A 25718-nucleotide genomic window follows, 5' to 3' on the forward strand; every position below is an offset into this window, starting at 1 on the left:
TGAGTGACGGGGAGGCCCATAGAAAGGAACTTGTATAAATTGTATATGGAACTAAATGTGCAGACACGACTGGGTAAATGACAAAAGGTTCACCCGCCTGCAACTTTGACACAACCTGACATTCTAACTCCTTAGAAGTCATTGGAAATCCAGGCAATCCTATGAACTGTCCATTAACTTCAAAAGAGAAAAGTTAAAAAAAAAAAAAGTTGCATGAATGAAATGAAACTACAATTTGCCTTATGCTACTGGAGTCATGCTTTGCACATGTAGCTGTATAAGGGTATGTTCACACGGCCTATTTTCGTCCGTTTTTCAGGCCGCAAACGCCCGGAAAATCAGAAGCAGAACGCCTCCGAACATCTGCCCATTGATTGCAATGGGAAATATGGCGTTCTGTGCCGATTGGCCGTATTTTTACGCAGCAGTTTTGAAAAACGGCTGTGTAAAAAAACGGCTGCGAAAAAGAAGTGCAGGTCACTTCTTGGAACCGTTTTTTATTGACTATAGAAAACAGCCCCAAAAACGGCCGTAAAAAAACGCAGCGAAAATCGCAAGTGGCTTAAAGAACGTTTGAAAATCAGGAGCTGTTTTCCCTTGGAAACCGCTCTGAATTTTCAGACGTTTTTGGTTAAGTGTGTGAAAATACCATAAGCGTTGCCCTTTATTTGCTTTATACTTTGTGCTTTTAACTAAATGTGAAAAGCACTATGCATTTAAAAGGGACATGACACTTAAAAGTGGCCCCAAGGAACGTTTGGGAGAAATAAAAAGCCAGTTTGTTTCTTTTGCAGAAACAGCGCCACTGTTGTCCATTGGCTGTGCCTGGTATTGCAGCTCAGCCTCATTCAGGTAAAAGGGACTGATCTGCAAGTTCAGACATAGTCTATGGGCTAGAGTTGGAAACGTTTCTAAAAATATATATATATTTTTTTAAATCTTCTATAATTGTTTTGAGGCCAAGGCTCCATGGCACCCTTTGGTTGTGCTACCTCAACCTTTCTCTATGAGGAAAGAAGTGTGTTTGAAAGAATCTTCGACCATGTCGAAATTCTTGCGTTTGTCACACATTTTACCTCCTAGGTTAACATGGATGTTGAGCAACCATTGCAAAAGTGTCCGTGTAGCCCTAGCCTGAATATAAAATGATAGGAAATATTAATATGTCCAATGTGTAGTGGAGAATATTCGGTCATGTGGACTGACTTTATTTGGTAGTATGGGCCCCCTCGCCAACCTGCCACCATTATAGGAAATAGGCAACTACTACTATACTGTGCTAGAAAGATGTACCTACTGTAGCAAGAACGATAGTAAAAGGGAAGATATGCCGTTTCCTGTGTAGTCGCCATCACTGGCGCTAGATCCGTCAAATTGCTTGAGAATCCTTTGTGCAGTATGCATCCTCGTATGTGGATTTTGCACCAATATTCCATATGGCTCTATAGTGTATCGTTCACTGGTTTATCGGCATGTGCACTTTAACTTCATTTTGTGTTTTCTCTACCTGTAAATTGTTGTACCATGTTCGATTGAATATTTAAAGATTGTATTATTTTGCATTTTCGGTGTTTTTTTTGTAGTGCATGCAGAATGACTACATTAATGACACCCATTGTAATTCAGCGCAGGTTGTATTGAACGCCTTTTAGCGTTATTTTGGTCTCTGATGTTAAATGTGTTCTATAAATTACTATTTTACTATCATTTGGTTGCTGTCATTATGTATTTTCACCAGGTCAATTAACTAGGTATACACAGACTTACAATGGGACTGACTTTGGTAAAGAAATCTAGACAACGATTGGTCAGCCTGGAACTGGCAGAATACGTCTAAATTTGTGGTTCCTAGCGGGACTTCAGGAGTATCTCTGCCAAGATGGAAATCATGCAGAATAAAGTTGACATTACAAGCTACTGTAAAATTCAGCAATAAAGGGGTTGTATCGCCATGACAAACCCTTCTACAAATGAAGCCATTGCTGCAGGTCCAGCTTCCGAATCCACCATGGTTCAGGTGATATTGCTGGGGGAAGCTTTGGCAAGCTATACATTTTCCCTGCAGGGAAACCTGGCGTTACATAGCGGCCAGTAAGATGAATAACCACCCATGTAATACAGGAGAGATCCGCCCCCGCTTATAAGCAGCTTTCCACTCCTTGTAAAGGACAGCCCCTATGACGTTTATATAACCTAATAGGGCAGGTGAAGAGGGGGTTGTCCTGATGGGACCAACCCTTTAATGAGACCATGTTCTGGATTATTAGATTCATAGTACTTATAAAAGGTAGGGAAAGTCAGGCAAGCCCAGAATTTAATACTATCACAACATATGACACATTTTGTTCATTCTTCTCTCCCCTCAGTCTTCTGATTCAGTTCTTGGGAAATTGCAGATCATGTAGTTCTATGTTGGAAACAAGTGCTGGATTATCAGAGTTGGATTTTGTATTAAAAAGGGATTCCCCGTGCACCGGGATCTCAAAATGTAAAGGATACTGAAAACGCAAAAGGTCCAAATCTGCTATAAAGAAAAAGTTTTTGGGCTAAATGGTTCACAGTTTTCCGTTATATCTTCAGTTTCTTCATAGAGGAAAATAGGATAATTCGTGGCTATTTTTTTTTTCCATTCCACCCCCCCCAAGAAGAGTGGCATCTAAGTTGGTTAACCTCCTACCCTCCGAAGGCATAGGATACACTTTTGGCCTGGGTTGATAATCATTGGCCACAAACATTTTTGAAAATATATTCCTGTAGTCGTTCTTACACTTGGAAATCACTATTTTTAGTTTTCACACACCATAACATGGCCACATTTGAGCAGCTGCAACACCTGGACCCCCCCCCCCCCCCCCATGGTTTTATAGATCACAATTGGGGTCTTTTGGCCCTAGAAAACTGGTCAACATCTGAAATTGTGTCCGTTTTTCCCTCAAAGAGTTTGTCTAGGATTAATTCTGCTCATGTCACAGGAGATAAAAAAAAAATATTATAAAGTTATTTTATTACAATTCTGTCCCCTTTATAATTGCCATTACTCCCCCTGGCTGTTTCTAGCATCTCTGGCTCAACATGTACACGGCCACCCCTCTATAACCATGTATCGTATGTTGAACAGCTCCATGCAGTGGCCACGCGCCCTTTTGACATGACTAGTAATAGATCTGGAGCTGTAGATATACAGTGTCCGATCTATTGGATAGCTGCGGCCATAAAAACCATTGCACGCTTTTTTTAATTATTATTATAGGAAAACATTGTATTATGGTATGTAAAACAACTTTTTCATTGTTTTTTATTTAAAAAACAAAACAAAACGTTTTACTTTTTGAGATGGCCGTGTCTTGTGCTCAAACCCGAATCCAACAGGTCAGCGGCACTGACTGCTTCGGTGACAGCAGGTACTGTGTTGTCTCGGACACGCAGGATCGTCCGGTAATCAATCACATCCAAATGCATGATTGATATTTTTAATAAAAAACAATTAAAAAGTGGTTTTAAATACCATAGTACCTGGTTTTATATATAAAAAAAAAAAAGTTCTCTATGAACATCAATGGACAACCCCTTTAAATAATAAAAAAATAAAAAAAACGGGTAAGAAAGTACAAAAGTAGTAGCTGAACGTCAAATTAAACACACAAGCATACAAAATCTTTGTATGTGAAAACTTTATTTGTAAAGTTTACATAACTTGCGAGTTTGCCTTTTACCGATCCCTTCAGAAGGGATTCTATTAGAACCATTTTGTCCATATTTTCAAACAATTTTACATATCAGCACTAAATCTTTTTTTACATTCTTTTACTGTACATTTCATAAGTGAATTGCTTGGAGAAAAAACCAAAAACAATCAGACTGTACACAGAAAATATTATACAAATCATGAGAAAATTACAAAACCAGAATACAATGTGAATTTTAAATTAAAAACATCACAAATGAAGCAGAATCAGACTACTCTGTAATCTGATAATACAGCAATCTCAATTACGCCCCCTTAAAGTCTATGCCCCCCACTAAACCAAAAAAAAATATTAATTTTCTTACTATAATGAAGCCGTTCTGAAAACGGTATTGATGAATAACGGCCTACCATTTTGTTCCTACAGCTCCTTTTCGGACCTACGTTCTCCATGGTAACAGACTACACACCAACTCTGTAGACTGATCTTGCAGCCATATTACCGCCCATCTGTCCTCTACTTCTTGCTAATATTAATTTGGTAGGTTAGCAAAAAATAGGGGACAGGTGGAAAAACAGTACAATTGCAGGATCTAACGTGTAGTCTGTTAAGGAGACGCAAAGATCTGCATAGGAGCGATAGACACAAGAGGATAGGAAACATTTTTTGAAACAAGTTTTTGCAAAGTTTTTTTTAATTTTAGATGCATTGCAACACTAAACTTGGTCATGAAGGTAAACATAGCCTTTAAGTGATATTTATTTTTCAAAGCTCATCTGTTCACATAGGGGAGGTAGCTTTGCTTACAAACTAATTAGGAAACACTAGCTTTAAGGGGAGCTAACAGGCTGCAGATCAAACCGCCAAGAGTTCGCAAGGAAAGTGGAAGTATAAAGTAAATGTACTTCTTCCTTTCGGATCTATGAACGTTATGTGTGCGAATCCGACATAGATAATGGCTGCCTCCACTATGTGTAAGTGACAGATCCATTTAAAAGACAAAAAGAAACACAAACCTCAATTTACATACAATTTCTACATTTTTTACAGTTTCGTAGGCATGTAACCCAAGAAGTTTAGCACCAATGTGATGTTCAACGCAGTCTCCTGGTGACATTAAACAATTCTGTACATATAAAACTGGGGAAGAAATAAATACTGTACGAGCTACATGGTTTCTGGACGACTTGCAAAAATGATAAATTGTGTATTCTAGCGATAAATGGACACTGCTCACCCACAACAGAGCCTCGTCTTTCTGTAAAGTAACGCACAATGATCTAATAGAGGCATTCGTATGGCCACCTCTTGGGTGGGAAATGAAAAAGATATAGGGTTTTTAAAATGACAGTTTCACTGTCCAAAACACAATGGTTCCCAATTAAGGGCACGGCCAGACATGGAATTCCTCAGCGGCCGTTTTTTACATTTGTTTCAATACATTTTGAGGCAAGTTAGTTCAAACGTTGCGGAAAACTCCGCTGCGGACCATAGGCTGCGGTGCAGAATTTTCCCTCCGAGGCATGAACTGTCTGTGGCGGAGAAGAAGCGGAATTTCACTGCGTATTTCAGACTTTGCAATGCAAAAACTGAAATCTGTGGCAAGTCCGCCGTCTTTTCTGCAACGTCTGAATTACCTGTCAAATATGCAAATGTTGGTGCAGATTCGTTGCGCAATTGCCCCAAATCTGCACCAACATTTGCAGCGGAAAAACTCTGCCACGTCTGGCCGTGCCCTAAAACAGACAGGGACAGTCCCTGTTAGATGAGAACTAGATACGCAGCGTACCAAACGAAAACACTGAACCAATATAGCAAATGCCCTTTATATATTTTTTTTTAAAAAGATAGAAAATATTCTGTAGACGGCCGTTACCAGGAGCTAGAAGCCCTTTACTATTTACACTATCGTAGATGTATAGTTCTGTAACCACTTTATATTTTGTAGCGATTCTATTAAAAAATAATAAAGATGCAGGTTGCGGGGAGGTCGATATTGTATCTCCATCGACAAACGTGAAATGTGTTGGTCCAGGAAGAGTCAGGTCAGTGCGCTCCGTTAGCAACAGAAATGGCCTCTGTTTCTGTAGGAATTCTTGGCACCTTCTTAGCGGGGCTTGGGAAGTGCTGTTATATAATGGTAAATAAAACACGTTTACAACTAGAACATAGTACTACAGCAACATGTGAGAATGAATATTAAAAAGGTACACTAAAATGTAGAATATACAACAAGAACAAGCAATTCCTCCCCTAATATGCTCCCCTTCATTCATCCTATCCTAGAACGCAATAAAAAAATAAAATATATAAAGTAACAATTTCACCCCCTCCTCATACACCTAAGATCAGACCTGTCTCTGGCTGTAAGACAACTGGCTGCAGCAAGAGCTCTCGCCCACTGCTCTGTCTACTACAGGAGACCAAGGACTATAAAAAGTATACGAAACACAGCAAAAGGAAATAAAAGATTAGAGCAAGGGAACCAAATGTAATGCCAGTTGTAAAGTTGCCTTGTGTCACAAGTAGTTTACCGAATTAGGGGGCCAAAACGCGCCAAAAAACAACCGAAAATGCCTCCCATTGATTTCAATGGGAGGCGGAGGCGTTTTTTTCCTGCGAGCGAAAAAAAACAGCTCACGGGAAAAAGAAGGGACATACCCTATCTTCGGGCGTTTACGCCTCTGACCTCCCATTGACATCAATAGGAGGCAGAGAAAGTGTATTTCGCTGTTTCATGCCCGTGGCATTCAATGGCCGCGGGCGAAAAACGCCACGAAAATCGGTGTGCAGGCAGAGGAAAATCTGCCTCAAAATAGATTTTCCGCCTGCAAAAAACTCTGTGTGAACCTGGCCTAAGGCTTCACATTGGCAATACAGGTAATAGGTTAAAATGCTGCCACTTCTGTTCAACCACTATCCACAATATAGACTTAAATTTCCAAACCAAGCGTGGGTCTGTAGATCGCTGCTTTGTGGTGTCAACAGGATGAAGGACCATGAATAGAGTAGCTGTCCAAGTTGGTACAAGCTACCCAGTATAGCGGCTATAAATATGGTTTAATTACCTCACTAGCGTTTGTGGAGTGGACAGATTCCAGTGCCGCCTCCAGAGGGCCGTCATTCAGTACTGAGGTACGTGCATAGTACCTCCGGTGCTTCTCATCAACCCGCGTCAGGTACCACGTGCCAGCAAACAGGTCATCCACTGAGCCCTGAGGTATGTAACTGGCTGCAGAAGAAGGATGGCAAGTTCAGAGAGGAGCAATATATGGTCACCCAAGTCAAACTAAACTAGTCATATATAAAGCGGCTTTATTTGGTCTAAGTTATATAGAGTCTTTTTTACAGGGATATATGAATAAAAAAAAATTTTAATGCCATAATTTTTAGTTCTTAAATAGTAGCTCATACCTAAATGGTGGGTGTCTTCCCTCAACTTCATGTTTTTTTCGAACACACTGGGAGGGACATTTTTCCTGGAGTCCAATCTTGCTTTCAAGTCAGACAGACTAGATGTCAGCTTGTCCAGAGAGGAGCCTATTGAAGACAGCGTGATACATTGAGAGCATCAGCTACAATCCAGGTAGTATCGCAATACTGAATAATTCTCACACATAATATGCCTTTACGGGTGGACCATATATTTATTGTATGCTCGTATGAAAAACCTAAGCTTACAAATAAAAAACTATTCCTTCTGAAATGTTCTCAAAACATAAGGATTTCCCCGATTTAGACAATTCCATTTCGTTAGACGGGTCCTTTGACAATAAGGCGATAGCTGGGTGTCCCACCGATAAGCAGCCAGTGTTCAATGCCCCTGCAGCGCCACCTCAGAAAAAAATGACGCATTACCCAGTTTCCATTTATATCAGTGGGCTGTCTATGTAATGCATAGGCGTGCCAGGTCCTCCAGAGCGAGAGACATTCCCTAATAGACTAATCCAGACAACTCCTTTAAAAAGGTGGTGTCCCTCGATTAAATATTACATTTCTCTAATAGGTTACGCAAAAAAAAACCAGCAGTTTTTCAATTGGTATCATTTCAAAAACAAAAGCTACTTTCTATAACTATTGATGTTCTGGCGCCCCCTGTTATTTTGATTTCTTCTCAGAACGTCCATCGCATGTGTCTCATACACGTACGGTACATGTTCAGTCCCTCCGCCCAGATCCGATTGTATCTAGACACAGGAGCATTTCTTTTCTTTTTTTTTTTAAAGGATTCCAATTGTAAAATGAGGTTTCATATCATCTAATAATATTATCATATTTAAAGGAGCGACAACCCGTTTAACCCCTTCAGGACCAAACAATATTTTTCATCAATGCATTTCAAAAGCACTAACTCCCCCCATCGACAAATCTGTATAGGAGCCTCTTTTTTGTGGGAAGAGTTGTCGTTTTTATTACTCTCTATGCATCGGCACGCAGAGCATAACAGCGAGGGAACGCAACTGAGAAGAAAGATAAAAATAAAAAGATTCAGAATCAGCGTCTTTTAAGCTAGTTACGGATTACTGTAGTTTAGGGGGTTTTCAGAGAAAAATTCAGCCAAAAATACAAGAAAAAGACAACTTACTGTACATTGGAAACAGTCGACTTACCTGCTGCCCCGCTCCTGAAGGATCCATCCTAAGTTCCGGTCCCGCGTTTTCAGATCTCCAACATGGCCGCCAGCGTTTCAGAATTTGCTACTTAGAGCTGCTTTGCAAGCCTGAGACACGTCCCCACCCCCTCCACTGCCATCTGAAGGACCAGCGCTGAGGACGTTGGCCCGTGTGTCAGTGCCGTGACCAGCAGCACCGACGTCCTCAGTGCTGGTCCTTCAGTTGGCAGTGGAGGGGGTGGGGGCGTGTCTCAGACGAAGTCTGAGACGGCAATGGACATCTTCGAGAGCGGAAAACGGGGGACCGGAATGTAGGACGGATCCTTCAGAAGCGATCCAGTGGCTAAGTCGACAATTTACAATGTATAGGAAGTGGTTTTTTTGGGGGTTTTTTGCTGAAAGTCTCCTTTTCAGAGACGGTTACCTCAGAAAACCCCCCCTAAACTACAGTAATCTGTAAGTTGCTCAAAAGACACTGTTTTGAGGCCTCAAAGCTGCCGACAATGCGATATAGGGGAGTGCATTGTAACGATACCTGTCTCAGTGATACAGCTTGCCTGACCAAGACAACAGGTATCCTTACAATACAGTCCCCCTCCCCTGAAAACTGCTGAAAGGTTTCCTTTAACTACTTTTGCTAAATAAAAGCATGTGTTATGAGAGAAAAAACAAAAAACCGTGGGCACAATTTTGGGGTGTATATTATTTATGGTTTCATTTTTATAATAAAGATAATTTCGGAAAAGTAGGGGGAAAAAAAATTAATTGTAGTTCCGCCATACTTTTTTTTGGGGGGGGGGGGGGGGTGTTTTTTTTATATTTTATTAAATATGATTGAACAGTTTTGTTTTTGTCCCACTAGGTTACTAGAAGATGTGATCCTTTGATCGCTTACATAATACTTTGGAAAACATTGTATTCCAAAGTATTATTGCCGGTCTGTGTAAAGCTAACCCTTTGTCAGGCCCCCCCCCACTCTGCTGTCTTTGGAATGCATCAATACCCCACGTATGCATTGCAGAATGTAGATAGACTGGAAGCCCCCCCACGTCAAACTTTTTAGATGCCGCTATTGACCGCAAAATCCAAGGGGGTCAAATGAGCTGACCGGTTACACCCACCCCGCCGGTGTGTCCATACTTGAAGTGGGGAGCGAGCAGGGCGATAGAGAGGAAGCCCTGGAACAGCTTTCTGTGGGGGCACCAGTGGGCCTTTGTTCAGGTCATAATGCAGAGGTGGCACTTTCTATTAAGACGTGAAAAAGGCAGCGCGGTTAAGCTTATGATACCGTTCACACAAAGATATTACAACGGTTCCATTTTTGCATATTATAGACGTCCTGGACGATAGCGCCTATACACAACCGATTCCATTCTTACCAGGTGTGGCATCTTGGGAAACTCTAATAGAGTACAAAGTAGCGGCAAAACCAGATCCATAGGAAAACACTCCAATCCTCTGCCCTGATAACTGCTGCGGGGAATACCTGATTGGTTTAAAAAAAACATAATAATAATTAGCGGACGTAAATAATTATGATCTTTCCATCCCCGTAGTATACGGATGCAGCAAGAGAACACAGATCGTACTCACTGAGCTAGCACAGAGGCAAGGCAGCCATATACCGACGGTGTGTACATGTTGCCATTCTCCCGAGACACCAACAAAGACGCTTTTGTCTTCTGATCAAACATCTCCGCACTAGACTTCAGAAAGGCTTTTTCTACATCTCTATCAAAATAGGTATCCTCCAATTTTACATCCCTAAAATGAGAAGAAGCAAACAAGTTTTATAGGACTGTAACCTGATATAAAGCTAGAAATGGTTCAGGTGGATCGGTCATGAGACTATGCAGCACTATTTAAAGAGGACCGGTCACGTTTCCTGACTAGTCTGTTTTAGTAAATAATTACATTCCCCATAAAACAACAATTCTGGAGCATCTTTTCTTAGAACTCTGCATTGTGCGGTTCCCCTAGAAACATACGACTAAATCCACAACTGGGTGTTACCACTTGGGGGGGTGTGTCCCCACATAAACTGACAATATCCAATTAGGGCTGACAGACTGTAAGGACAACCCCTTTGACAAGGGGAATGGTAATACCCAGTTATCAATTCATTCATAAATTTCTAGGAAGAATAACAGAGGAACGGCACAAAGCAGAAAAAAAAAGTTTAAGAATTATTTCATAGGGAATACAAGGATTTGCTAAAGTAGACATATCAGTAGTCAGTACTAAGCATAGTATGAACACAGTTCTGCTCTCCCATTTGCCAAAAAATAGAAAACTATATATGCTGCCCTTTTATATAGTCTGATGACAGCTGCTTTAATAAGACGCAACGTGTTACCTTTGAAGAGAAGCTTAGTAACTGCATAGCGAGTCATTTCCCAGTTTCATTCCAGCCAATTTAATAAAGTTGGGTTCATTATTCAATACGGTTTTAATGGGATTTTATTTATCAAAATGGTTAGTTTAATAGAACTTGGGGGCATGCACTTGTGGTGGCCATAATGTGGATCCTAAATGCTGCCATAGTTTGAATTATTAGGGGATGTTCACACAGTTTTTTTGCAGGCAGAAAATTCTGCCTGGAAAAAAATCAGCTCCGTTTTTTTTTTAAGTGGTTTTGCACGACACGCGTTTTTTTGCACCTATCTCTTCAACAGAAAAATTTAATAATTGCAAGCGTTTTTTTTTTAAAAAACACATTTATTTCCGTCTCCCATTGATTTCAATGGGGTTTTTATTATTACATATTTTTTTATTCATACAAAAGAATCTTACCGGAATGAGTCCAGACCAGTATAGACACCACTCTCCGTGTTTGGACTAGAATCACTGATAAAGTCGTTCAGTAACAGGCGAGCGAGGGATTTCTGCACAAGTTTGCAGTAGGGAGAGTGAAAAATCATGAAGCTAAAGTCATCCAGAGTGAATGGTTCATCGTTTCCATCTGAATAAACAAAGAAATAATGTCACCATTTATGCAAAAGACAAATCCATGAAACTATCCTAGGCAGATAGAAAACAACCCACCTGTCTGCCACTGTGCTTGGATTTTCTTGCGGTAAGTGGAATAGCAACGATCCAATGCACTGAGATAGCACTGGATGGACAATTTCCCATCAACAACTGGGTATTCCGACACCATGTCAGGCTTGTAGAAGTCGTAGGCATGCTGCATGTGTGTCCCACGCACACCTACAACATCAAGAGAGACACTGGTGAGTGTACAGATGTACACACAGAACTTTTCTTGAACTGCGTCAAGTCCAAAAAATTGTCATGATGCCAATTGAATACAATCTCACGCCATCCAGTAAAAAAATAATAAAAAAAAAAAAATAATAATATATATATATTTTTTTTTAATATCTCACACCATACATTTCAGGATATGTTGGGATTTAGAGAGAAGGTAAAGAAGCACTGCAGCAATTATTTTGTTTGCCTATATAGTGCAGCATAGGCTATTAAAGAATAATGTAGATGATCCTATATACTCCTGTTTTAGTTGATGTGCCATTTATGGGTTGTCTGCCACCTTGGTTCCTTATTCCCTCAGATATCATTCCCCTAATGCAGCCTACATTTCCCATGATGCTTCTGGCTTTGCAGAGGGGGCGGAGTCTCATCACTCTGCACTTGCTCAGAGTTCGATTTAAGTGCTACAACTGATAGAGAAGTGGCATAGAACTTCTGTACTCACAATGCAGTCTTAGTGTATTACTATGTGATGTAGCTTCAGCTTGTCTCCCCTGACCACAGCTTGTGATAGGTTTCTCTACATCAGTTTAACGACAGGAGGCAGAGAGGAGCAGCATCTCCTAGAAATACCCTGGACTCTGCACACACAGACAGTATAGACAGTCAGTGTGAGTCAGGGGAGTTTATAAAGCTGCAGCTGATCATTGTATAGACTCCTGCACCTATTATATCACTGCACTCCTGCGCCCTTAGATAGTACTACTGAAGAGACAATTTCTGCCCTATATGCATGGGGGGGGGGGGGGGGGCACGACGACGGGACATACACAGGAACAAAAAAGGGTGGAGCTGGGTTAGGGTTTTCAGAGCTGCCAGGAGGGATTTGATTGGTGATGATGTACATGTCCACAGGAAGTCAGCCAAATAGGGGACAGTGACCTCCTGTCCTGTCCTGTCTCCTGTCTATTTTGGTGGTCACACTGAGATCACATGACACAGCTGCTCATAATGAAAGGGTTCAAAATGTTTAGCTGCAACTGAGCTGGGAAGAAACAAATGACACTGCTAGAACATTGCTGGTGAGTTAGTATGATAGATGGAGAAAAAAAAATAAAAACCGGTGCCGGAGTGCTTCTTTAAGGAAACACAGGATTAAAAAGGCGGTTCACATCGGATTAGTTCACCGAATTGTCTAAATATTATTTTCCCCTTTTATACATTAGACGCGAACATGACAAGCAAATCTAGCATTTTTACTTATTTTAACTTAATCTTAGAGTTATATGGCAATAGCATGTGCAACTTTTATATCTTTTTATTAAACGTGTGTGACAGAGTCCCTAAAAAAAAATAAAAAATATAGTATGCAAAATCATTTGTTGTGTAGAACACTGTCAAGACACTAGAGGGCAGCAGCGCATTACAAACTAGAAGATGAGTCACAGGGGTTGTCCAGTCCCTAGAAATTGATGACCTACTCTCAGAATAGGCCATCAATATCTGAGTGGTCGGGGTCCGAATCCCGGGAACCCCCGCCAATCAGCTGTTTTGAAGGGGCCGCAGTGCTGGTACAAGCTTCCCCTTCATTCCTTACCTGCTCGAACTGTGAATTTCCGACACACTTGTAGCGTTGGTTCACATTACAGCCTTCTCCCATTGAAGTGAAAAAGGGAAGGCTGTAATACGGTGAACATCCAATACAAGCGTGTTGACCATTCACAGTATGACCAGGTAAGGAATGAAGGGGAAGCTCGTACGAGCGCTGCAACCCCTTTAAAACAGCTGATCGGCGGGGGATCCCGGGAGTCTGACCCCGACCGATCAGATATTGATAGCCTATTCTGAGGTTAGGCCATCAATTTTTAGGGACTGGAAACTCCTTTTAACACCTAATGACCAGGCTTCAAAAGTCCTTAATGACCTGCTAAAGTTTTTGTTTTTACCTCTCTGCCTTTCAGCAACCATAACGTTTTATTTTTATTATTGAAGAGGCCATATTTTATGCAGGAGAAATTGTATTGTTTTCCTGTTCAGTTTGGGGGTACAAATAAATTACTGTACAATTTATTTTTGTGGTGTGAATATAGAAGAAGAAGTGTGACGTGATCGAAGAGGGGAGTCCCCTTTGATCATGCCACAGTCATGGACCGTGGCGCTCAAAGGATTTAAGAGTTGGGGGTCGGAGTTTCCTCTGATCCCAGCTGTATTCAGCAGGCTTCTCTAAATACAGGAGTTATCATTAACACCCCAGCTTAGAGAACGAGCACTCACTGAAGACGTCGCTGTAGATTCCAATCCTCCACCGCTTCCAGTAAAAAGACCGTGGGCGGTCGAGATGGGGTTAGTCAATGATATTTAGAAGTATTCCTAAGTAAATAATGACAATTCCGAAAAACGATTCTCTTTATTCTGCCATTGATCTCTGCATTGACACTTTACCACGAATGTTGGCAGTGACCTGTGCCCAGGTAATGTGTACTCAAATAGACTAACCTCTTTCTAATACGAGAGTAGAGTTTGGCCCCACGAGCATGGCAATGGCTCCTGCCCCTCCTGTTGGCCTGGCACTTCCTGTGGCGTACACAGCAATGTCTCCAGCGACCACCAAAGCATAGCGTCCTGTGTGAGAGAATCCATGTTATGGTACACAGTAAAATACTATTAGATTGAGCAACACCCCTGTGACAGGCAGATAATGTTCCTGGCATCCAACAATGGCTTCATGCCATTTACCATTTCACCTTCCCAGGTTCAGCTTCTCGAATACCCATCCATAAGCTGCTGCGGGTAATTTGTCAGATAATGCGTCCGCATCTTATATAATCACCCATATGAGTGGGCGTTGTCTAATACTAGGGCCGTTTCCTGAGCGTCTCTCTGCATTCGCTCATATAGAGAGGGGTACCAAGTGGGTGACTCCCCTCTATGATATCCACATATGGAAAGGTGTTGTCCTGATAAGTCGAAGGGGCGCAGCAATGCACAGAAAGATGCCGCCCCGACATTATAATGATGTGGGTGTCCTAGCAGATTATCTCCACTAATACTTTCTTCTGAGATATCTCGGCAATACAAGGATGTTTACCCTAAAAAGGGTGTATAGTTTTTAAAGGTCATGCTAGAGAGGTCTTCCACCATGTACCCCATTCCTGCGGCTGTCAGGGCATGCCGGAATATTTGGGATCACTTACCATCCCACGAGCTTGACTCCACCCAGTTGACAGCATTAAAAAGAGCAGCGGTGCCTCCATAACATGCATTCGTTGTGTCGATGCCTTCAACATCCGTATTTCCAGAGTCCTCAAACAGCTGCATCAGAACAGTCTTCACAGATTTCGACTTGTCAATGATGGTTTCTGTCCCCACTTCTAATCTTCCAATACAATCGTATGACAGGTTGTTCCTCTCCATCAGCTTCTGGACGACCGTCAGGCACAGAGAGTTGATGTCTTCTCTGTCCGAGCAGAAGCCCATCTTAGACTGGCCCAAGCCAATGGTGTATTTCCCGGCCCCGACCCCATCAAACGTTTCCAGCTCTTCCTGGTCGACATACTGAGCTGGGAAATAGATCTCCAGAGAGACAATTCCCACGTCTTTAGGCCAGGAAGCTTCAGCGGAGGCAGGAAGAGATCCAGGCATGATGGTCGATCTAGACGCAGAGAGGGGAGATGAAGAAATACAACACATTTCAGTTTTCTGAGGATACAAGTAAAATATAAAACAATAACCTCCTAATGTAATACGTAACTTCCATTACAACTAAATTCTACAACAAAATCAAGTAAACTGAAAAAAATAAAAAAAATAAAAAACATTCCCAGAATAATAAAACCTGATCATAAAAGTGTGGCTGAAGAAGATAAGCTGCAAAGTCTGAACACAACCTTTAGGCACGCCAAAACAGAGAACCTCTTAAAGGTTACTTCAGGTCAGTGCTGTAATGGTAATGAGGTCACACGGCAAAAACATTACCCAGCGGCAGAAATAACCATTTCCCGGCATAACAGCAGCGGGAGTGTTTATATAGGAACAGTTCCATCGGTGCGATCCTGACTAATTGATGTCTATTCTGCGGACCGCACCTTTTTCTCCAGGTGATCAGTTGATATGAATTTCATTGGAGAAGGGAAACACTCTCCAGCTTAAGGCCGGGTTCACACAGAGTTTTTTGCCGGCGGAAAATCTGCCTCAAAATTCAGTTTGGAAGTTTGAGGCAGATTTTCCTCTGCCTGCACGCCAATTTTCACAGAGTTTTTCGCCCACGGCCATTGAGCGCCGCGAAATACGCTCTCTCCGCCTCCCATTGATGTCAATGGGAGGTCAGAGGCGTAATCACGCGAAGCTAGGGCATGTCCCTTCTTTCTCCCGCGAGCCGATTTTATCGCTCGCGGGAGAAAACCGCCTCCCATTGAAATCAATGGGAGGCATTTTCGGCCGGTTTTGCAGAGCGGTTTCCTCGTCAAAAAAACTGTGTGAACATACCCTAAAAGTTTTTGTTTTTTTTCTAAATTGCACCAATGCATCTAAAACAACAAGTTGTCTCCATGGCTACAGCCTACTGTGTAGTCTATACCTGCATGGGGAAACCGCTTGGGATAAAATTTGCCAAACTTATCCATAGGTCTCCATTCACCCGGCAGAGGTTAAAAAAAAACTGGACACTTGAGAAATTTTGATTGGTGGGGATCCGAGCACTAAGACCCCATCGATCGCTAAGAGGAAGCGACAGAAGCACTCGGGGAAATGAAGCGGCACATTGCTCACCTGAGCGCTTCTGCCACATCATTTTAGAGATCGGTGGCGGTCTCCGTGATCAAAACTTCTGACATGTCACTATGACATCATTTTTTTTAAAGAGTGGTTTGGGCCTCGGTCAGGCTGGTATACCTTCTTAGTTGCGATGTAGAAAATTGTAGTCAACTACGCTTTTCTATGAAGATGCATCAAGCAAGAATTATTATTTTTTTTAAATTCCAACATGAGAGCCTATGGGCGACGTATTCCACGGTTTGCCTATACAGTGGCATATGTTAGAGTCTTCCCTCAGAGGTATACATCAAGCAATACTCCCAACATATACGTCTGATGGAAGGCTTTGATGTGATGTGATGTGGACAGCAACTAAATTTCCATTCAGGAGGTTAGCAGAGGTAGGAGACAGATGGGAGGGGCCCTTTTAAAAGAAGTGATTACTGCTAAATTATGGAATTGTTATCTAAGCAATGTTACGTAAAGCACCTGAAAGATGGCGCCTCACATTAAAACAACAGGGTGATATATACTGTATCCCCCCCACCATTCATAGTCCGGGCTGCAGCGCAACAGGGAAAACTGGTTACGGATCACAGAGACGCAATGTATAAAGGAAGGGGTTACACTCCAGGGTCTCCCTACAAATATGCAGCGACCGTGTCGTGTGCGTACTCAGAACGGTCACAGACCTGCCAAACCCAGCACGGGGGCAAGGGGCACAGTACAGGGTCCTGGAGGATTAACAGTGGACGGACTAAACAGATAAAACCAGCAGAATGTTTGAAGATGTATAATACGTCTTCAAACAAAAGATAAACATTACGCAATAACCACCAGCGTCGCCTGTGATTCCTAATCTGTATAAAGGTGATCACGTGACGAGATCCGTTACTAAAGAGCAAAAACAAACAAAAAAAGAGCAAATACAAGTCGTGGTTAAAAATGGTTCCTGGGAATACGATCAACGTTACAACTCACTAAGAGGTCACCCAGCTTTCCCAAACCCCTGAATGGAAAGAGCGCTACATCCCCACTACCGAGCCAAGGCATGACTGGGAACGACGATCCCTGCCGGAGGGTAATGCCCACCACATCTTCGAGATTTGGTCTTTAAATCACTTCACAACCGGGATTCTGCAAGGACTGACACATTATAGCGGCCGGCATGTCACATCTTGCTTACATATCCTAGACTACGTTATAGTTGCCAATTCTAAGATTACTACAGGGATAAGCATTCAAAGAAACACAGCAGGGAGGGTAAAACGCGACCCTGGCTGCCATCTTGCTCTTCTCATAGCATAAAAATGTCATTGCTGTCATCTACAGGTCCCCTTACTATAATAAGTGTGACATGCTCTCTGCCTGTAGTGGGACTACAACTCCCAGCATGCCTTGCCTGCTTAGAGTTGTAGTCTTACAACAGATGTAAAGCAACAGGCTGCAAAGGACTATTCCAATGTGCTAATTGCTAGAAGTTTAGTATATGATTGCTGAGACTTCTAGTTCCACAAGAGGCGATACTCAGCCGCATCACAGGAGGCTGCAGTCTGGTCCAGGATTAGCGGTCACCCCCTTACCGCGGATGATGAGCGGCCAGCTCGCCGGTGTCCCCAGCAGTCACTTCGCAGAGAGGTCACACGCTCTAAGGTCTCATCACAAGCCGCCTGCACTGACATAGCCGGCGCCGCCCGTCACTGCGCATGCGCGCTGCCTCTCACTGCGGCACTGTCAATGACGGGGCTTCGTGACGCCATATTTAATCAGGGCAAGAAAGCTCCCACATACTGAAATCGCGGTAGGTAATCCCGGTTTATGCTAGCATCTACGGTCCATCGCCACAGTGTGTGTGGCAAGATTACTGCGCATGCGAACCTGTAAAAGTTGGAAGAGCAGAGAGAAGAAACTTGTAGACCAGTTCAGTTACTAGTCCGTCGTGGAGTACAATCAAAGTGTATGTCCAAGTGAAAAAAAAAAAACAGACCTTGCAGAGCAGGCAAATCCTTAGCAAAATGCTGCAGCCGCCACTAGGTGGAGCTAGCTACATATTTATTTAGATTGCTCCAACAGGAGCTGTATAAATGTCTAGTGAGCCCCTACTGGTGGGAATAGTGTACTACTCTCCTGGTAGTATGGTTTGACGATTATAAGTGATCACCTAACTAGAAATCCTTCCACTTTTACATGTCATGCCAAGCACGGCAATGTATACAACTAGTAGAGGAAAGCTACAAATCCTGCACTTCTACCGATTATGTAATTTTAAATGGTATTTGCCCCTATGAAAGCCCCCTTTAATTTAGGGCATCTACGAAAAAGTCCTCAATAATACCAATCAGTGGCGGACAACGTGCACCCTGTGCTAAAACAGGAAGCGCAGTCTCTAACAGGCCCATAGATCAACCCGCAGATTTCAGCGGGATCGGCCGCCAATCTAATGTGTATGGGGTTTCCCGTCTATACCCCCGACAGCAGATGTTGGCTGAGAGAGGGATTGGGTACGTTGGCATGAGATAAGCTGCTGCTAGTGGAGTCTGGCAGCTGCCGATTCCCTTCTTCCCTGGTTCGGCAGACTAAGGCCTCATGCACACGACCGTAGTGTTTTTCTGGTCCGCAAATTCCAGGACCGTGTTCCGTGAAATGTCCTCCGCAGTTCATCCGTATGTAATCCGCAAAATGATAAAAAAAAAAAAAAAAAGCCTAGGAACAACATGTCAAAAGTGTAACGTTACTCGAACTTCTGAAATGTAAGGGCACGACCATACGTGGTAGAGTTTTTCCACTGCAAATGTTGGTGCAGATTTGGGGCATTTACGCAACAAATCTGCACCAACATTTGCATATTTGACAGGTAATTCAGACGTTGCAGAAAAGACAGCGGACTTGCCACAGTTGTCAGTTTTTGCATTGAATTCAACAGCAATTCCACCACGTCTGGCCGTGCCCTAATAGTGACATGTCATGTTTTGATTGGTGGTGGTCCGAACCATGAGACCCCCACTAATCGCACAAACTAAGCAATCTCACGTGCACTTCTGCAGCTTCGTTTCAGCGATTGGTGGGTGTCTCAGTGATCCAACTCCCACCAATCAAAACGTCAGACATGTTACTATGACATGACAGAAGTAAAAAATAACAAACAGCATCAAGGTGTGAAACTTACCCATGCGTTTCTTTTGCGCTTTCGTTGCCTTCTGCCAGATACAGTTCACCGCAGACCTCCTGCCAGGCAAGATCTTTTATATTCCTGTCAGAATACTCTTCCAGGCGCTTATCCCATAGACAGGGCTTGTGCTGGACCAGGATGATTAACTTCTCAACGCTGATCATAGAAGCCCTGCTGCTCTCTGCTGCTCTCTGCTGCTCTCTCCAGCCTTCACGACGACAGAACTCATTCCCGGTCGTCGCCTAGCAACACTTCCGCAAATCCGCAAACTGCGGTTGACACACGGAGGTGTATCCGCATTTTCCACGGGCCCATTGACTTCTATGGGCATGTCCGCATCGAATTTGCGAGCCGTAATAAGACATGTCCTGAGTTTATGCGGCACAGATTTTGCGGACACCCGTGAAAACACGGATAGTGTGTATGGGCCCATAGAAATGAATGGGTCCGCAATTCTCCCGTGGATTTTCGGGGGAATTGCGGACGCAAAAACACGTTCGTGTGAATGGGGCCTAAGTGCCAATGTCAGGAGACCCTGGCAAGATGCCTATAAGTGCTGGGCACTGATGATTGGCAGGAAGCTGCTGACTGGCTGGGCTCTCCTCCAGTTGCGGTTGCAGGTCCTTGTCACATGGACAGTTGAAGCAGTGAACAGCACCCTCAAACCTTTTTTTCCCCCCATGCAGAAATGTTACAGCTTTGCATTGCCTAATTTGCCTTCCATACACTTGGTTTGGTTATTCGTTAAGTAGAAGATAAATGGCGTGTGGCGGGAATGTGGCGGGAAGGCGGCTTGTTAGTTGCAGTCACCGCACAACATTTATGAATGACCTAACACAAGTGTTGTTTTTCAAAACTAGAACAGATGTATGAGAGATGGAATGAGCAGTGCAGTGGACGCCATATCCCCACCGATCAAAGAGGCGGAAAACTATCATAAAGCAGTCGTACTAAAGGAGTATGCCAGCCTCCAGCATTGTTAACCTATACACTGGATAGGTGGAGGTCCAGCCACTGTGCTCGGCTGTTTGTCAACCTCATAAACTTTTGACACTATGACATGACAGTTACTCTTTAAAGTAGACCAGTCACCTCTCCTGACGTGTCTGTTTTAGTGAAGAATTATATTCCCCATGAAATAACAATTCTTGAACATCTTTTCCTAGAACTCTACATTGTGCCAATCCTCTGTTATTCCTCCTAGAAATGTATTAATAAATTGACAAGTGGGTGTTACCATTTGGGGGGTTGCTACAGTCTGACATTGTCCAATCGGCTGACAGAATGAGGCGGTGTAGGGACAAGCTCCCAACTGGTAAACATGTGCCCTAAAGTGTATTATATCCAATGGAAACAAAACAAAGTTCATCCAACTGAAATAATGGGAATTTATTTATAACAACTAAATTAAGAAACTGAAATCGGAACCACCTGACCCCTTTTACATCACGACGTCTTGAATGGGTACATTTGCATTCACTAAACAGCCACAGAAGGACCAGGTTACTAAAATAAGGAGTCTCTCCCCCTTCACTGAACCCGCTCTGACATTCAGCAGCTCTTCTATTCTGGCCCCCCATCTGAATTTGGGGAGACAACTAGTGGGTGCAATTGTATACAAGGTATAAGGGCACCTAAATTGAGAGGAATCTATAAGGGTTTATTCACACGTGCAGGTTTTTTTTATTCAGTTTAAGTCTAAGTTCACACTACGGTCACGTTCCGTTTAGGTCTCTTCCATCAGAGGAAAACATTATCGAAAGCATCGCTTCCGTTTGAATTACCATTAAATTGCTGCATACTGCACTTTTGCAACTGTAAAAAAAAACCTGAAACCTAGCAAACTGAACTACCATTGATTTCAGTTGCATTCTAACGGAAGCAATGCTTTCCGTTCAAGCTATCGATCATCTCTTTCTCTGACGGAAGAGCGCTAAACGGAAGGTAATGATAGTGTGAACATGGGCTATGTTCCAACGTTACATCGGAGCTTTTCGTCGGAACGGAGCCCTGACTGACACAAACGGAATCCATTGGCACTGAAACGGTCACCATTCAAATCAACAGTGAGAGAAATGGAAACCTATGGTGTCAGTCAGGGCTCCGTATTGATGGAAAGCTCAGACGGAACGCTGGAACGAAGCCCTGAGGCAGATGTGAACGAAGCCTAAGCCTGTGTTCACATTAGAGTTGTCTTTCCGTTGAGGGGTTCTGTCGGAGGTCTCCGTCGGGTTAACCCCTCAACAGAAAGGCAAACGGAAACCTCAGCTTCCGTTTGAACCACCATTGATCTCAATGGTGACGGAAACGTAGCTAAATGTTTCCGTTTGTCACCATTGTGACAGTGTTCCGTTGTTATGACAGAATCAATAGCGCAGTCGACTTTCTGTTGAGAGGTTAACCCGACAGAAACCTCAGACGGAACCCCTCAACGGAAGGGCAATGCTGATGTGAACAGGCCCTAAGCCAAAACCACGTGTGGATCATAAAAGGAAGGGAAAATATAAATGACAGATGCCACTTACATTATTTGAATCCACTCGCTAAAAAAAAATAAAAAATAAAAAATACTGCAGGTGTGAATACACCCTCAATCTCCTATGGGGGGGAAAAAACAGATGCATAAAAAAGAAGTTCTTTAGCTTAGATTTATGGGCAAAAATGAAACACTGAATGGAACATATAACAAGTAGAATTCAAATAACAAAAGAAGCCTATAGATAAGCGATCGTATGCCATAACCCTATGGATATCTATAGAGGACATCGCTTCTGATATACAGTAAACACAAAATGCACACATTAGTATCTTATTGAAGACAAATGTACCGCAACAAAGACATCTCCCATACGAGCAGCCCAATGTCCATAGACTACAAGCAATATTGTACTTTACTGTAAGAGGCAGCTGTGGGTTGGTGTAATATGGGGACGGTGGGATATGAGGGGTGGGGGCTGTGGGGCGTAACCGCATGAAACGACGTGAATCTCCACAGCGTAGAGGAATTCTTATACGTCATGTACAATCCTGTAGCAAATGAGAAGGAGAAGCTCATGTTACTCCACTGATGACTATTCTGTATCGATTTGTAGCTCAGAGTCTTTTTTTATATCCAGGAGGAACTATAAAAGGACCGAATACGTTATAAACTGGATGTTACTGGAATAGTTACTACCTGGTAACCCGTGCATGGTGGGGGAGGATGAGGATTCATACAAGTATCTCGTACATTCTGCGAGGAAAGGGATGAGAATGTATATATCCGGCCACATGTAATGGCCGGTACCCCCAGGTTATTGGCACGCCACCCCCAGGTTATTGGCACGCCACCCCCAGGTTATTGGCACGCCACCCCCAGGTAATAAGCTTGTGCAACACGAGAGCCGCAGTGCAGTCACCTCTGCCAGTTCGTTGTCAATGTCACACAAGACTCACCACCGATATAGAGCAAGCATCTTACACCTCTCCATAGGGTTTGCACTGCTTTTTGTAGCACTACAGGTTTCAGCATGGCACTCAAAGTACCAAGAAGCATACTGGCATATAAAAGATGCCACTTTAAGGGTAAGAGCTGGAAATACACAGGTTTTAGACACATATATGCCACACATTCTGAAACCCTACTTCTCATAGGAAAGCAGGAATTCCCAATGGGTGCCACCCAATTAGACTGCGACATGGAAGCAACACTTACCCCTATAGAGGGCAATGGAAGTCACCAGTCATTTCTATTACAAAAGTTGGCAGGGGTGCAATAAAGTTCATTGGCATTAAAGTCACAAGTAGCTGTTTAGCAGACAATATACACACACACATATATATATATATATATATATATATATATATATATATATATATATATATATATATATACACACACACACACACACACACACACTTCTAGTCCCACACAACTGGAAAGCCATAGACTGCTCATCTGGCCTAAGAAATGATAAATCTGGCAGGGAATTCTGAGACTTATAGTTCTTTCTCCAAACGTCCTAAGCCGCCAGTAATCTGCACAGCCAGCTGGTAAGGTATGCTGGGACTTTTTGTTCTTTGACAGCTGGAGATCCACATACTATACAATCTGCTATAAACCATACAAGAACGCAAACCACCATAAGAAACCATCCCTACATGCTGAGCCTTGTAGTTCCACAGCAGCAGGAAAGCCTGGCTCATGCAGCAATAAGGCAGCTGGCAGAGAACTGCGAGACTTCTGCACTAGTTGTAGAGCAGGAACAACATTCATGTGATGCATACAATGTATGTGATGCCCGCTCACCTGGTGATGTGGATCTGCTCGGTGTTGGTACCTGGCTCAACGGTTTACCACTGTACACGACAGCTGCAGTATAGTGCTTATAACCACACCATCCTCAGCACTGCCCTGCCGCGCCACCACAAGGTATCCGCCTGACTGACAGCGCCTCCCAGCCAATAAGAAAGCGCACCGGCACCGCGCGAATTCAAAGACACGCCCCCCGCGACTCACACCTACCAATCGCAGCGGCCCGCCAGCACTCCACTATGGAATGGTGTGAGAAAGTGACGTTGTATGGCCAGAGAGCGACAGCCAATGGAAAGGAGATAAGTAGAAGACTCAACCAATTAAAATGCGCGACCCACTACTGGCGAGGTATATGCAAGGGCTACAGCCCACAGAGTGTATGAGTGAGGAGGTTACCAGGCAACGGAGCAGGGGGGGGGGGGGGGGGGGGTCAGTTGTATCAGACGTGGACTGTAATGCATGCGAATGCGCTATATAACACCTGTAATAATCATACAGCAACATTGCAGATGGAATTCATGTGCTTCCGAGCCCCCCACAATGTGCAGTGACAGTTGCTGCTCTCTGCCTGCTCAGTTGTCTGTGCTTGGTGGTTAGGACTATTAGATAACATTTTGACAGACATTGATCTGGTATCTTAGGGTCCTGCTTGTAGGTCTCCACACCATTAGGGTGCAGTCACACGGGGCGTATACGGTATCTTAGGGTCCTGCTTGTAGGTCTCCACACCATTAGGGTGCAGTCACACGGGGCATATACGGTATCTTAGGGTCCTGCTTGTAGGGCTCCGCACCATTAGGCTATGTTCACACGGAGTATTTTGGGGGAGGAATATCTGCCTCAAAATTCCGTTTGGAACTTTGAGGCAGATATTCCTCTCCCTGCACGCCGATTTTCGCGGCGATTATCGTGCCGTTTTTCGCCCGCGGCCATTGAGCGCCGCGGGCATAAAACAGCGAGATATACGCTTTCTCCTGCCTCCCATTGAAGTCAATGGGAGGTCAGAGGCGGAAGCGCCCGAAGATAGGGCATGTCGCTTCTTTTTCCCGCGAGGCAGTTTTACTGCTCGCGGGAAAAAGACGCCGACGCCTCCCATTGAAATCAATGGGAGGCGTTCTCGGGCCGTTTTTGCCGAGTTTTGCGACGCGGTTTCCGCGTCAAAAAACTCGGCAAAATACCCCGTCTGAACATAGCCTTAGGGTGCAGTCACACGGGGTGTATACGCCTTGTAGTTTTACGCTGTGGAAATGTAGGCCTACGAGAAAAATATTCCACAACTTCTAGTTCCTGCATTGCGGACTATTTTTCCCATAGGCATACATTGTAACGTTTTCCACGGCGTATTTTTACGGTGTGGAAATACATGGCAAATACGCCACGTGAGAGTGATTTTAGTGAATTGTCGGGGGCCCGGCCTCAGCAAACATTTAGCCATTTTTTTAATGTCTGTACTTCAATATCTAGCCTACCTTATAATACATGGTAGTATTTCATCGTAGTATGACATGGCATATCACCATACGATGATCGATGAGAGTACGACCCCTGGCACAACCACAGATCCGGAGAACAAAGTGACCTTTTTTAAGCTTTTCTCTCGTAACGCAAATTTTTTTGGCCACCCGCTCTGCAGGGACTGGCAACATGGCTCTATTCAAGTGAATGGGGCTGTGTGGCTGTTCCCTAGAAGCATTGCCGTGCAGGGAAACACTATGAAGAAGCTCCAGCCCTTTCATTCAAAGGATTGGTGAAGATCCCGCCAGTCGGACCACCCATGGTCAGTAAGTGATTGCATATCCTAGCGATCCTAACGGCGCCTAAAAAACGCACAGCTTCCATATTTTACATCACATTATCTATGCCATTCTCAATAGCGGTACATCGCATAGATCAAAATGTGCCACTGATTAAGTTGCTGGGTTTTGCCACACATGACAGAAGCATCTAGTGTTTGTTTCCCCCTCCATGGCTTTTCCATGATCCTTTGTGCTA

At 43.4% G+C, this 25718-nt stretch overlaps 1 protein-coding gene across 2 annotated transcripts; it reads right to left on the bottom strand.

Annotated features, from left to right (window-relative positions):
* Positions 1-3654: 3654 nt before the first annotated feature.
* HMGCS1 (3-hydroxy-3-methylglutaryl-CoA synthase 1) lies at positions 3655-23855 on the bottom strand. Of its 2 annotated transcripts, none has more exons than XM_075839619.1 (10): positions 23721-23855; positions 14706-15163; positions 14008-14133; positions 11344-11508; positions 11092-11260; positions 9892-10062; positions 9678-9784; positions 7101-7226; positions 6755-6918; positions 3655-5813 (listed from the first exon to the last, which is right to left on the bottom strand). In XM_075839619.1, the coding sequence occupies exons 2-10, from the start codon at positions 15151-15153 to the stop codon at positions 5733-5735; spliced, it is 1557 nt and encodes a 518-aa protein (XP_075695734.1). In that variant the 5' UTR covers positions 15154-15163; positions 23721-23855; the 3' UTR covers positions 3655-5732. The 2 variants fall into 2 exon arrangements, with proteins under 2 accessions (XP_075695734.1, XP_075695742.1); XM_075839627.1 differs by lacking the exon at positions 23721-23855 and adding an exon at positions 17847-17968.
* Between the last annotated feature and the right edge of the window lie 1863 nt (positions 23856-25718).

This window comes from Rhinoderma darwinii, chromosome 1, assembly GCF_050947455.1.
Source record: "Rhinoderma darwinii isolate aRhiDar2 chromosome 1, aRhiDar2.hap1, whole genome shotgun sequence".
Lineage (NCBI taxonomy): Eukaryota > Metazoa > Chordata > Amphibia > Anura > Rhinodermatidae > Rhinoderma > Rhinoderma darwinii.